This window comes from Hylobates moloch, unplaced genomic scaffold (genome assembly GCF_009828535.3).
Source record: "Hylobates moloch isolate HMO894 unplaced genomic scaffold, HMol_V3 SCAFFOLD_22, whole genome shotgun sequence".
In the NCBI taxonomy this organism is placed as follows: domain Eukaryota; kingdom Metazoa; phylum Chordata; class Mammalia; order Primates; family Hylobatidae; genus Hylobates; species Hylobates moloch.
In genome coordinates, this window is record NW_026652297.1 from 35,372,176 (window position 1) to 35,387,674 (window position 15,499).

General features: G+C 42.3%; 1 protein-coding gene across 1 annotated transcript in view; it reads right to left on the reverse strand.

The window, feature by feature from the left end:
• GTF2E2 (general transcription factor IIE subunit 2) overlaps positions 1-11,355 on the reverse strand; it is an 86,312-nt gene extending 74,957 nt beyond the window's left edge. The window contains exons 1-2 of the mRNA XM_032144485.2: positions 11,095-11,355; positions 6,438-6,607 (exon numbers count right to left, since the gene is read on the reverse strand). Of these exons, the coding sequence (XP_032000376.1) occupies positions 6,438-6,603 (166 nt within the window). The 5' untranslated portion in view covers positions 6,604-6,607; positions 11,095-11,355. The remainder of the gene's footprint in view (positions 1-6,437; positions 6,608-11,094) is intronic.
• Positions 11,356-15,499: the final 4,144 nt, after the last annotated feature.

Genomic DNA, 15,499 nt, shown 5'->3' on the forward strand with positions numbered 1-15,499 from the left:
TTATTGATATTATAAATTAATATACATATGAGTAAGGTTTGAAAACAAATATGGAGAATTAGAATAGCTGGTATATTAAGAGGGCTGTGGGGACCAAAAAAGCACTAGGTATTATAAAAGACTTTTTTTTTTATCTCTATTACTGATGGAATTTTTTGTGTGCAATAAATAACTGTGTGGTGAAGAGAGGAAATCTGTTATTTTCAATTTAAAGAATATTGACTGGGCACGGTGGCTGACGCCTGCAATCCTAGTACTTTGGGAGGCCGAGGCAGGTGGATCACCTGAGGTCAGGAGTTCGAGACCAGCCTGAAACCCCATCTCTACTAAAAATACAAAAAAATTAGCCAGACATAGGGATGGGGCCCCTGTAATCCCAGCTACTTAGGAGGCGAGGCAGGAGAATCACTTGAACCTGGGAGGCAGAGGTTGCAGTGAGCTGAGATTATGCCATCGCACTCCAGCCTGAACAACAAGAGTGAAACTCCGTCTCAAACAAAAGAATCTTAACTGCTGGTCTGAAATAACTCTTCCACAAAGTATTTTTTATATTTATTCTCACATCAGAAACAAACACAAATAATATAACCAACTTTAAAAGGATTTGTGAAGCTTGGGTATGTAAAATACTTTGGAAACCAGGAACTGAGCACTGTTAAAACCATATACATTTTCACGAACGTTGGATTCTTGGCAATAGATGGGAAGTATACAAGTCCTTTAATAATCAGATTTTTTAACAGTGTACGTTACCAACTTTCTCCCCCACCCTATCCTGTAATTTATTTAGTCATCTAACAAATATTTACTGAGTGCTTACTACATGTCAGCAATTAGGCCAGATACTGAGGGCAGAGTGGCAAACAAGGAACCACGTCACTACAATGGAGCACATTGGGAGCTCTGTCAAAAAGAGTGAGTGCTATGGGAACTCAAAGGTTATACAGTGAATTCACACTGAAGAATGAGAATAATATGACTTTTAAGCTGAAACTTAAAAGAACAGGACAGAACCAAAAGAGGGTAGGAGGTAAGAAAGAATATTCCAGGAAGAAGAAATAATATGAATAAAAGCCAAGAAGCAAGAGAGAATAAAGCATGTTGGAGGAGCTACAAGTCAGTATCACCAGCACAGAGTACAAGGAGAACAGTATGATACCACACCTAAGAGATAATTAGAGGCCAGATGAGGCAAGCACGTAGGCTGCAGTAAAACATGGGCTTTATCTGAAAAACAATAACGATCACTTGAGCTGAAAGCAACATGATCTAATGAGAAAAATCGCTGCTGTATGAAGAATGAACACGAAAGCAGCTAAACCAGGAGACCTGGTCAATAGCTAATCTAGCAATCCAATGACCGTGGCCTGAACAAGAGTAGCATGGTAGCCTTTAGTGTTTACACCCAGTATTTCCAGCTCTCTTCATTAAGGAAAGCATTCACTTCGGAGCCCCCTACGGCTGGGAAAATAACTCTGGCCAAATGAGTGACTTGTGACTAACTCTGGCCGATGAGCTGTGAGAGGATGTGACATGTGTCACCTCCAGGCCATAGCACTTAACTGCTAGTGCAAGCTCTTCCAGAGTTAGTTTTCCTGCTAGCACAGAACTCACAAACATTTGAGCTTCCAGCTGCTCTGTCAGCCTGGGTCCTTGAGTGACTATAACTAGCTAAGACTCCTGCCAATCCATGATAAACATGTAGTATGAAGGAGAAACAAGCTTCTGTTGTTTTAAGAAACTGAGATTTTGGGGATTGTTACCACAACACAGTTTATCCTACCTTGACTGTTAGGGAAAACCCTGGCCAACCAAAGAGAAGTAAAACCCTACAAGGGCTCTTCCTGCTGTTGAATGGGATCTGTTTGTGGGGAAGATGAAATTCGCTACCCAATACCTGTAGCCTAAACTACAAAATGCAAAGACATTCTTGAGCAGGTCAAAGGCTCAAGTTGCTTAAGCCTAAGAGTGGCTGTGTTAATGTTTAAAAGAGTTTTTACATTTTTGTTTACGATGAGTTAATTCTATGTAAATTTCACTGGAATGACAAATAAACCTAATATATATTATAAGAATGACAGGCCTACTTTGATTTTTAAAAAAGCTTTGCTTCAAAATCAGTTATAAAACAGCTTATAGGATGTGTAAAAAATTAACATCAATAAAAATTATTGCTACAATTTGAAGCAGCTAAATAACTTCAGCTGTGAATTAAGTTCCACTGACATTGTTTAAAATAATGTAAGCGTAAACTAAACCCAAAGCAAGCAGAAGGAAGGAAATAATAAATACTGATGTGGAAATAAACAAACAAAAAACCAAAACAGAAAAGCCAATGAAACCAAAGGTTGGTTCTTTGAAGAAAATCAACAAAATTGATGAACCTTTAGTAGACTGATGAACAAAAAAAGGGAGAAAATACAAATTATTAAAATCAAAAATGAAAGAGGGTACTGGGTGCAGCGGCTCAGGCCTGTAATCCCAGCACTTTGGGAAGCTGAGGCAGGCGGATCACCTGAGGTCAGGAGCTCAGGACTAGCCTGGCCAACATGGCAAAACCCCATCTCTACTAAAAATACAAAAATTAGCCGAGCGTGGTGGTACACACCTGTAATCCCAGCTACTCTGGAGGCTGAGACAAGAGAATCACTTGAACCTGGGAGGCAGAGGTTGCAGTGAGCCGAGATCACACCACTGCACTCCAGCCCGGGCGACAGAGCAAGACTGGTCTCAAAAAAAAATGAGAGGGGATATCACTACTGACTTTATAGATATCAAAAGGATTATAAGGGAATACTTTGAAAAACCTCAGACAACGTAAATGATTAAATGAATAAACTCCTAAAAAGCCACGAAGTACCAAAACTAACTCAAAAAGAAATAGAAAATCTGAGCAAACTGAAAAGAAAAAATTCTTACATAGAGCTTTCCACAAAGGAAAGCTGAAGCCCAAATGGCTTCACCAGTGAATTCTATCAAACATTTTAAAAAATAATAACAAAGTTTCACAAACTCTTTCAGAAAATAGGTGAAAAGGGAGCACTTCACAAATCGTTTAAGGAGGCCAGAATTACCGAGAGGCACCACAGAAAAACAAAACTACAGATCAAGTCCCTCAGGAATAGAGATGCAAAAATCCTCACTGAAATACCAGCAAATTGAATACCACAACAAATAAAAATGATTATACACCATAACCAAGTAGGATTTATTTCAGGAAGAAATGCAAGGTTGTTTGAACATCTAAATATCAATTAATGTTAATATATCATATGAATAGACTGAAGGGTGAGAGCACGCTCATCTCATTAGATACAGAAAAAGCATCAGACAACATCCAGTACCCATTTATGACTAAAAACTCTCAGTCAGATGCAGTAGCTTATGCCTATAATCCCAGCACTTTGGGAGGCTAAGGGGGATGGATCCCTTGAAGCGGGGAGTTTGAGACCCACCTGGGCAACAAAGTAAAACCCCATCTCTACCAAAAAAAAAAAAAAAAAAAGGTTTCATTAGCCAAATGTGGTGGGCATGTGCTTGTAGTCTCAGGTACTCGGGAGGCTGAGGCTTGCTTGAGCCTGGGAGTTTCGAGGCTGCAATGAGTCATGATCACGCCCGAACTCCAGCCTGGGCGACAGAGTAAAACCCTGTCTCAAAAGAAAACAAAAGGCCGGGCGCGGTGGCTCACGCCTGTAATCCCAGCACTTTGGGAGGCCAAGGCGGGTGGATCACGAGGTCAGGATATCAAGACCATTCTGGCTAACAGTGTAACCCCATCTCTACTAAAAATACAAAAAAATTAGCCGGGCATGGTGGTGGGTGCCTGTAGTCCCAGCTACTTGGGAGGCTGAGGCAGGAGAATGGCATGAACCTGGGAGGCAGAGCTTGCAGTAAGCTGAGATTGCGCCACTGCACTCCAGCCTGGGCAACAGAGCAAGACTCCGTCTCAAAAAAACAAAACAAAACAAAACAAAAAAAACCACCTCTCAACAAACTAGAAATAGAGGGGAACTTCGTCAACTGGAAAGGGCATGTACAAAAACCTGCAGTAATATCATGTATAAGAGTGAAAAACTGAATGCTTTGCCCCTAAGATCAGGAACAAGGCAAAGGTAGCTACTTTTACTATTCAACATACAGCCAGTCCAGACAGGCAAAATAAATAAAAATAAAAAAGTTCACACTGGAAAGAAAGAAAGAAAACTGTTCTTATTCACAGATGACATAATCTTGACATAGAAAATCCTAGGGAAACCACACAAAAAACTACGAGAAATAAAAAACAAGTTCAGTCAGGTTACAGAATACAAGATCAACGTATAAAAAAAACTCATTTCTATATACTAGCAATGAACAAGTCAAAAAAAAAAAAATCAAAGAAAACAATTTCATTCATAAGTGAAATTGAATCAGAATAAAACAACCGCTGGGTGTGATGGCTCACGCCTATAATCCCAACACTCTGGGAGGCTGAGGTAGGAAGATTGCTTGAGGCCAGGAGTTTGAGACCAGCCTGGGCAACAGAGCAAGATCCTGTCTCTACAAAAAATTTGTAAAAAGCCATCCATTCATTGACTGGAAGATCTAATATTGTTAAGATGGCAGTTCTTCCCCAAATTGATTTATAGATTCAATTCAATCCCTATGGAAATCCCAGCAGGCTTTTTTGCAAATGTTGATAGATTGATCCTAAAATTTATACAGAAAAACCAAAACAGCTCTTGAAAGAAAAAAGAACAAAGTTGAAGGACTTACATTTCTCAGTCTCAAACCTTAATTACAATGCTACAGCACTCAAGAGAAACGATACTGGCATAAAGATACACACAGAAGTCAATGGAACCAAATTGAGACTCCAGAAATAAACTCTTTGATTTATGGTCTACTAATATTCAACAAGGGTGCAATACAATTCAACAGAGGAAAAGATCATCATTTCAAAAAATGATGCTGGGACAACTCCATAAGAACACGCAAAAAGGCCGGGCGCGGTGGCTCAAGCCTGTAATCCCAGCACTTTGGGAGGCCGAGGCGGGCGGATCACGAGGTCAGGAGATCGAGACCACGGTGAAACCCCGTCTCTACTAAAAATACAAAAAATTAGCCGGGCGTGGTGGCGGGTGCCTGTAGTCCCAGCTACTCGGAGAGGCTGAGGCAGGAGAATGGCGTGAACCCGGGAGGTGGAAGTTGCAGTGAGCCGAGATTGCGCCACTGCACTCCAGCCTGGGCAACAGAGCGAGACTCCGTCTCAAAAAAAAAAAAGAAGATGAAATGACAAGCACTTGCTTTGGAGAAAATATTTGCAAATGTATATCAGATCAAAGAATGGTAGCCAGAATATATAAAGAATTATTAAATCAATACGAAAAGGAACTATATCTCAGTTTTTTTTTATGGGCAAAAAAATTTGAATAGACATTTCACCAAGGAATATACATGAATAGTCAATAAGCACATGAAACAATGTTCAACATCATTACTCATTAAGGAAATGCATATTAAAGCCACAATGATAGCACTTCACAACTATAGAAATGGCTATGATTAAAAAAAAAAAACCAAAGAATTTCAAGCATTAGCAAGGATGAGAAAAAACTGGAACCCTGATACATTGCTGGAGAAAATGTAAAATGGTACAGCTATTTTAGCAGTTTCTTAACAAGTTAAATATAAATTTGACATATGACCCAGAAATCTACTCCTAGGTCTCTATCCAAAAGAGATAAAAAAATATGTCTACACAAAGACTTGTACATGAATATTCATTCATAGCAACACTATTCAAAACAGCCAAAAAGTGAAAATAATCCAAATAACCGTTAATTGGTGAATGGATAAACAAACTGTGGTACATATATCCATACTATGGAATACTCTTTAGCAATAAAAATGGAATGAAGTACTGATACATACTACATTGATGGAACACAAAAATATGCCAAGTGAAAAAAAACAACACACAAAAGACCACTTACTGTACAATTTCATTTATAGGAAATATCCAGAAAAGGTAAATATACAGAGACAGAAAGCAGATTATTGGTTTTCCGGGGCAGGGATGGGAAAAGTCACTGCAAATGGGCACATCAGATCTGTTGGGGGTGGAAATGTTCTAAAATTAGACTGTAATAACAGCTGCAAAATTCTGTAAATTTACCAAACATCTTTGAACTGTACAATTACAATGAATGAACTGCATGGTATGTAAATTAAACCTCAATAAAGTTTTTTTAAAGAGGTAATAACCTAAATTTTAACTACAGCACAAGACTATTAACATCCTAAGAGCTTAAATTCTCTTATTGTCCCATCCTTTATATTCAACAAAGTGCCTATCAACATGAGTGCTGAACTGAAAAATGAACTAGCCATAACTAAATGGTTTCCTCCTGAATAATCTGAATAAAAACCAAACAGTCCTAAACAATTTTACTAACCAGAAGTTTGTTTAGAGCCTGACGATCCTCCATGTTCTACCTTTGTTTTCTTCTTCTTTGACGATGATGATGACGACTCAGAAGATGCTGAACGTTTTTCTACTACAGGAGTGGAAAGAGCTCGTTTTCTGAACAGCTCCCTTTCTCTCAACAGGTTTGGATCCATAATGCTACAAAGGAAAAATGTGTCTTTAATACAAATTCAAGTCACTCAAACCTGCACTCCAAATCCATAGATCTCAACAAGCTACTTCCCAAACAAAATTACCTTTTATTATTAGTTCTCTAGCACTTGTATTTATTCACTTATTCATGTACTCAAGAAATATTTCATTAGTGCTTATTACATGCCAAGCTGTACTAGCCATTATAGGAAAAAAAGAGGCCAGGCATAGTGGCCGAAGCACTTTGGGAGGCCCAAGGCAGACTGCCTGAGCCCAGGAGTTGGAGACCAGCCTGGACAACATGGTAATACCTCATGTCTACAAAAAAATACAAAAAATTAGGCAGGCATGGTGATGTGTGCTTACAGTCCCAGCTACTCGGGAGGCGGAAGTGGGAGTATCACTTGAGCCTGGGAGGTCAAGGCTGCAGTGAGGTGAGATAACGCCACTGCACTCTAGCCTGGGTGACAGACCAAGACCCTTGCGAAAGAAAGAAAGAAAGAAAGAAAGAAAGAAAAGAAAAGAAAAGAAAGAAAGAAAGAAAGAAAGAAAGAAAGAAAGAAAGAAAGAAAGAAAAGAAACAGAATTATTCCCTAAAGCTCCAGAACTATGCTATCCAATATATTAGCCACTAGCCACATGTCCCTATTAAACACGTGAAATGTGGCTAGTTAAAATTGAGATGGACTTTCAAGTGTAAAAACACACAAGATTTCAAAGATCTAGTATAAAGAAAAAAACTAATTACTAACGAGATATTTTACATTAATTACATGTTGAAGTGATAGTATTTTGAATATACTGGGTTAAATAAAATGTTAAAATTAATTTCACCAATTTTTCTTTTAAAATATGGCTATTAAAAAAAATTAAGAGACAGTGTCTCACTGTGTTGCCCAGGCTGGAGTACAGTGGTGTGATCACAGCTCAGTGTAGCCTTGAACTCCTGGGCTCAAGCAATCCTCCCACCTCAGCCTCCTGACTAGCTAGTACTACAGGTACACGCCACCACACGCAGTTGATTTTTTTAAGGTCTTGCTATGTTGCCCAGGCTAGTCTTGAACTCCTGGCCTCAAGCAATCCTCCTACCTCAGTCTCCCAAAGCACTAGGATTACAAACATAAGCCACTGCACCCACCCTAGAATATTTTTAATTACACGTGTGGCTCACAGGCTCACACTTCCCACTCCCATTATATTTCTATTGGACAACATTGATATAGAAACAACATGAGGACTACAGGGCAGAAATTAGAAGAAGGTGGATTTAGGCTCACTGCAAAAAAAGAGAACCATCAGAACTGCTTATAAATAAAATGGCATATTTTTAAAACTGGTGAACTCTCAATTATTAATTGATGAAGAGGCTGAATTGTTATACTATTTGTTAGAAATGTCTACAGAGAGCCGGGCACAGTGGCTCATGTCTGTAATCCCAGGACTTTGGGAGGCTGAGGTGGGTGGATCACTTGAGGTCAGGAGTTCGAGACCAGCCTGGGCAACATAGTGAAACTCTATCTTTATAAAAATTACAAAAATTAGCCGGTCATGGTGACACACACGTGTAGTCCCGGCTACTCAGAAGGCTGAGACATGAGAATTGTTTGAGTCCAGCAGACGTTGCAGTAAGCTGAGATCCCGCCAATGCACTGCAGCCTGGGTGATACAGCAACACTCTGTCTCAAAAAAAAAAAAAAAAAAAAAAAAAAGTCTACAGAAAATTTCCAATTTGAAGGGAGGTGGTTTGAGGCAACTTCTATGTTGTGGTGGTTGTTTGTCTAGTTCTAAAATTACAACTCAAAGCAATTTCACTACAACCAGGGAAGCTACAGGTCAACCAACAAGAATTCTAAACACTCCTCTCTTCTGAACTCTGCTAGAACCCTACAGAGGGTCTATGAAGACCTCAAGCTAACTATATAAATGAATTTGACACTGTTAAGACTAGTGTCAGCTGGGAGGAAAAAAACTCATACTTTGAAAGCTTTTAAGCACAGATAGCTCAATAAATATTTGTTAAATGAACAACACATGCAACAACATCTTTAAATTGCTCTGGTCCCATTATTACTGGTTTCACAAGCCTTTATTAAGTATCTTCTGTTTGTGAGGCGCTGTGCTCTAAGCTTTGAAAGGTTACAGAGGATAAATCCTTGTCTGCATGCTGCTTAGATTTGAGAAAATGGAAGCACTGAGCTAAAAATTTTAAATAGAAGCATTGATAAGAAATAATCAGAGTGAATTTCAATTAAGGCGTGAACAATCACTGGACAGTGAATCAAAAACCTGCCTTCTCTCAGTTTCAATTTTTTTTTTTTTTGAGACAGAGTCTAGCTCTGCCGCTCAGGCTGGAGTGCAGTGGTGCAATCTCGGCTCAATGCAACCTCCGCCTCCTGGACTCAAGCGATTCTCCTGCCTCAGCCTCCCGAGTAGCTGGGACAACAGGTGCGCAGCACCACGCCCCGCCAATTTTTGTATTTTTAGTAGAGACGGGGTTCATTCACCATGTTGGCCAAGTTGGTCTTGAACTCCTGACCTCAAGTGATCCGCCCACCTCAGCCTCCCAAAGTGCTTAGATTACAGGCGTGAGTCACCACACCCGGCCTCAGTTTCAATTCCTAAAAGGCACCTGACTAGGCAACCCACAAGGCCTCTACATTCAATTTCATAAGCAAAATGAGGACGCTACGAAAGCTGTCCACATCCAGCCCAATTGTAAGAATGAGAAAATGTGTATGTTATTTTTTAAATAGTAAAGTCATAAAAACATGTTATTTCAGTACTACTATTTTAAGTTGGATCTGAAAGAAGAGAATGATTTACCGGGCTGAGGAAAGTAGGAGACAGCCTTGGGAGGAGGGAAAGCGTGGGGCCAAGAAGAAGAAAGGAGAATTGTCAAGTGAGAAGGTGGGGGCAAAAAGCAGATTGTAAATTTCTACAACAGGAAACATTTGTGTCTTCTTATTTCACGTTGCAAAGGCAGGACCTTAATCTGGACTTTTAAAAAATTACTCTAAAAGATTTAAATAGGCCGGGCGCAGTGGCTCACGCCTGTAATCCCAGCACTTTGGGAGGCCGAGGCGGGCGGATCACGAGGTCAGGAGTTCTAGACCAGTCTGGCCAACATGGTGAAACTCTGTCTCCACTAAAAATTTAAAAAATGTGTGGGGCGTGGTGGCGGGTGCCTGTAATCCAACTACTTGGGAGGCTGAGGCAGGAGAATCGCTTGAACCAGGGAGGTGGAGCTTGCAGTGAGCCAAGATCGCGCCACTGCACTCCACCCCGGGCGACAGTGCGAGACTCCGTCTCGGGGGGAAAAAAAAAAAAAGATGTAAATAAAGCCGTACAGTTTACAACAAACTAAATGCTTACAGTATTTGACCCTCGCAACTCTAGGAGCAAACAGGTATTAGTGTTATTCCTATTTTAATACGTGAAATCTGAAGTGAAGCTGTCCGGTTAAGGTTGCACAGATGGAAGAGCCAACGTCAGGACCCAAACCTCCTGACTCCTAACTCAAGTGCTCCTTACACCAGACCTGGAACGCTGGTAAAGGCCTTTAAAACAAAGGCCACCTGTGAGGTTCGGGAACGTTCAAAGGCATCTAGAGCAGAAGGCTTCGCACTGTCTGTCTTTCACCATCACGTGCTCCGCCTAACTTTTCCTCCTTTTTCAAAGACTACTCAAGATGTGTACTAAGTTTTAGATCTCTGGACCCCCCTATGGAGTAAACAGGCTACATCACCACGTCCATTTTACAATTAAACAAAACTATCACAACTCAAGGAGTTGGCTGGTTCCTCCGTGGGCAGACATGGAAAACCCAAAAATTAAACTGAAATCTGCCTCCAAGCCCACGATTCTTGCCACCATTCGACCTCTTTCAACCTTACTACTTCCCGTCTCTTTGGCTTTTTCCCAGCCTCGTTAGTCTCCCTGGCACCTCAGGACCCGGCTATGAAAAGCGGGCTGCTTCGCCCTTAAATGACGGAAGTGGGGAGGTGGGCGAAAAGGGGGCCGCAGCGTTGTTGTGGAAAACGTCTTTAGACTGCAGAAATCAACTACTATCGTTAAAGTTTAGGGATCATCACAAACCAAGTCTCCAAAAGGTAGCCTAGAAAGCAGTCCGCGTATGAGCATCATTTTAAATCACAGCCTTGAGCTGGCTGGACCCCGCAGCTCCTCAAACTCCACACACGGTTCGCTTGGCTACCGCGCCCGTGAACTTGGAGGCTTGGAAGAGGCACAGTCAGGCAGCAGACCGCGAATTTTCCCTCTTTCCAACCCAAAAGTTTGCTGAATGAACCTCCGGCCTAAAGACAATGCTCCGGGGAACGGTTCGCGTGCTGGGTGTTTCGCTTCGAGAACGGCGGCCCCAGCTTCCCGTGGGGTGGAGGTCACGCTCAGCCTCTCAGGAGGCGGCGGCACGCCTGGGTCCCCGGAAACAGCAAGCTGGGGCTCCGCGCCCCTCACCCGGCGGCCGCAGCCCCTACCTGAGTGAGCCTTAGGGCAGCCTCGCACGACTCGCCGCCCCCTTCCTGCGCCTCCGCCTCGGCCGGCCGCCCACGCCGGCACTGCACCCTCTTCCTGCTTCTCGTCAGCGCCCCCGCCTGCCCGCACGCACGCCCAGCGCTGACCCGCCAGATCGGGGTCTCGCCACTGGCGGCGGCGGCGACGGCGGCGGCGGTGGCTGAGGCGGCGACTCGACCCGGGACTCCGCCCGCCACTTCCCGATCAGATGCTAGGAGCTCAGTCCCGGCAGCCACCGCGGCGCCAGGGCAGCCAAGCGAGCGCATGCGTCATTGCGTGCCCCCGCCTCTGGTGCCGCGGGAGCAGAACTGTCCAGCTCTGGCGTCCTGTGGCCTCCATGACAACGAGGGAAGGGCTGGGGCGGGGCCGAGGAGGGGACTCAAGCGGGAGGCGGGGCCAAGGAAGATGGAAGGCAGCTTTCTTTACAGACACGTAATTAAAACTGCTACAGCCTGCTCCGGCGTGCGCTAGGATGTGGTGAACCCAACCGGCGACGCTATCTTTCAACGGTTATTTTGTGTTTTTTGTCTTTTTCTTATTAGAGACGGGATCTCACTCGGTCGCCCAGACCGGAGTGCAGTGGCGCGATCTCGGCTGACTGCAACCTCCTCCTCCTGGGCTCAAGCCATTCTCCCACCTCAGCCTCCGGAGTAGCTGGGATCACAGGCGAGTGCCACCACGACGGGCTATTTTTTGTTATTATTGTTGTTTGTATTAATAGGGTCTCACAATGTTGCCCAGGCTGGTCTCGAACTCCTGAATTTAAGCGATCCGCCCGCCTCGTCTTCCCAAAGTGCTGGGATTACAGGCGTGAGCCAGCGCGCCCGGCCTCAACGGTTATTTTGTGAGTTTACCCCAGTGCCACCCCCCAGCACCTGCACACCGAGAACGCGGTTCCAGCTCTTTTACAAGCGAAGAACAGAGGGCCAGGAAGCTAATTAATAAATGACTTGCTCAAGACAGCACAGCTAGCAAAGGTAGCCTGATGTGGAGCCCAGCCCAGGCTCTTCCCTCCACCCCTGTGAACTGTCTTAGAAAAGGATTTTGGATTTAGAAGCCAGATAAATGGGTGGAAATAAAGCAGTGAAAAAAATAATTGTCGTTGCCTGAACCCTGCAGCGTGGCAGGCCTTTTCTCACTCTTACAACCTAAAGCGGCAGTACAGCCAGTGCTCAGCCATTCTGTGGCTGTTGTTGAAGTACTTAACTACTGGTTACTCTTCAAGTTACTGAAACTGTGGCTCAGTTTTCTCATCGGGGAAATGGGGATAATCATTGTACTACTACAATGAGTTACTTGCATTGGACTGTGGTGAAAATTAAATGAGAAAATACCTAAAATTTTATTCAAAACTTGGAAAAAAGTCAAAAGATCATATTTTGTGACTTTTATTAGTTTCATTCTAGAGAATTTTGTAATAAGCCTACTTGATCATCTGACACCCACAGGAAATGTAACTTTGTTTGAATAACAATTGATTAGGGCCCAGAAGATTTACAAAAGGATGAAATCAAAGATTAATTGGTAGGAAACTGATGAGGTGTAAGGGGAAAAACGGGCAGGGAATTCAGTGTATATATATATATAGAGAGAGAGAGAGAGAGAGAGATACAATTCCACAACTGAGCAGTTTTATTTCAGCATTCCTTTCCCCAACGATTATATAAATTTCATTTTTCAGAACTGGTAGAAATCCATTTTATGATTCTGCTGGCTCCCTTATTAATGAGTGAGAGACTTATACATATGGACAATGGCTAAACCGCATATGATAATAACACTGTAACTCACATAAGCCAAACCACAACCTCTACAGCAATCAGCTCAAAATGGTCAGGATTTTCTCATGAAGGCTGCCAACGTTTCTATTTTAACCTCTCTGTCCTCAGACACCAGTATCAGCCAGAGAAAGCCAAATATTCTTCCCAAACCAATCCTGTTAAGTTTCCTGCTTCAAGTTAGACCACCTCTAGCTTCCCCTGCCAACAACCCTAAATCAGAACACATCAGAAGCATCACTTTTTTCCTCCACTATAAAGCCTCCCCTCTTCCCGATTGCTTTTGAGTCTCTGCCAAACTCAAGTGTGGTCGCTGCCTCCATTGCTATAGCAAGCTCTGAATAGTCTCTGTTCTCACTTGGGAGGTCTACATTTCTTGCATTAAATAAAACTTTGACACATATTCACTATCTCTTCCCTTGAGACTTAGAAATCTGACAATTAGAGAATCTTTACAGAATTAAATCTGCCAGAAAGAAGGTGCTCAATAAATGCTTACAGTTGTAATTTCATGTCAATATCTTGACTCATTTCAGCCAGTTGAAACAGCTATGCTACTGATAATATCAGAATGTACTATCTATAATCCAGACTCTCAAATCTCAATTGCGTCCCCTTTACCCAGAAGTTAGCTCTTGTTATTAATATCATTGAAACCTTCTCATACAAACCCCAGCAAACCCTATTACAATACAAACTCCTGCTTATACTGCCTGTTGCATGTGTCTAGGTCTTAACATTGAAAGCAATGGCTTCATTCATTCTGAGGCAGGAGAATAGGGTGTGGAGGCAGAGAACCTAAGGCCAATTCTTGCCGACTCCCTAGAAAGAAGTAAATCAAAAGGAAAACCCTAATTTTCCACACCCAAGTAACAAAAGGACCAGAGGCTGCTCCCTTTGCGACCCCTCACCCCCATTTTTCTGCCTGGCAGATGAAAAATTGAAAGTACCTCTGGCTGGCCGCAGTGGCTCATGCCTGTAATCCCAGCACTTTGGGAGGCCGAGGCAGGCGGATCACTTGAGGTCAGGAGTTCAAGACCAGGCTGGCCAACATGGTGAAACTCCATCTCTACTAAAACATACAAAAATTAGTGTGTGGTGGCAGGTGCCTGTAATCCCAGCTACTCAGGAGGCTGAGGCAGGAGAATCACTTGAACTGGGGAGTCAGAGGTTGCAATGAACCAAGACATGCCACTGCACTCCAGCCTGGGTGACAGAGTGAAATTCCGTCTCAAAAAATTAAATAAAAAATAAAGTACCTCTGATTGGTCCCCTCTCACAACCAATCAGGCTGGTTGCAGACCAAGTCTTCATTTGCATAGGAGTATAGTTTTGTAACTTCACTTTAGCCTCTGATTGGTCACTTTCTGCAACCAATCAGACATTTGCATAGGGTGTAACTTTCCAACTTCACTTCAGCCTCTGATTGGTCCCCTCCTGCAACCAATAAGACTGATAATGGGGCACTGCTTTGTTTACATAAGGTGTACACCAAGTAACCAATGGGAAACCTCTAGAGGGTATTTAAGCCCCAGAAAATTATGTAACTGGGATCTTGAGCCCCTATGCTTGGCCCACTCCCACTGTGTGTAGTGTACTTTCATTTTCAATAAATCTCTCCTCTTGTTGCTTCATTCTTTCCTTGTTTTATTTGTGTATTTTGTCCAATTCTTTGTTCAAGATGCCAAGACCGGGACACCCTCCACCGGTAACAATTCTAAACACTCTGGGGTAATATCCTGTACCCTGAAGGTACTCCTTAAGTGAAGACAAAAATGGGATCACTGTATGGCTTGTAATTATGTCAGGGGTACTTGTACATGGACACCACACTACAAATGAACTAAAACATAATTCCTTTTGTCTGCTGGTAGTGTAGACTACAATGACCAACTTAATATTGTCCAAACATCACCCCAAATTGGCTTGATTTCAGAGAGTTCAACATTAGGAGTTAAACATAAAGTGTGCATCCTGCCTTCTTCTTTCTTATTATATAACCTAGACATCACCTGGGTTCCTTCCGCAGCACCCTCTAGCCAAGGCTTAAGGAGAGGAAAATACCCCACTCTGAGGTGAGAAATACAGCTGTTTATATGTTCTATAATACACACAGTCTCCACCACTGATGTTTAAATAAACCTCCATAATAATTAAAACCACCTACATGTTGGCAGTGTAAGTATTTACAGGCCAGAAGGGTGTGGCTAATGTCAAATTATATGAAGAACTAAGCAACTAATGCAATAGCAATTTATTTCTTACCTCATGAATGCTTGTAATATCCTGCATACTCTTTGGTAGAAAGTGTGGTGGCTCCTTTAGGGAAATATAATTTATATATCTTACAAAACATTATTCTGTTCAGACCTATCTAACCCTTCTCACCCCCACCTCCAAAAAGTAACTCAGTATAACCATAGGTTTAATTCCAATTTGGTAGATTAATTTGCTGTTGTATTTGCTTGTGGTAAAATATATATTTTATATATATATATATAACATAAAATTTGCCATCATAAAATGGTTTACCATTTTAAAGTGTACAATTTGAGGGCATTAATACATTCACAATATTGAGCAATAATCA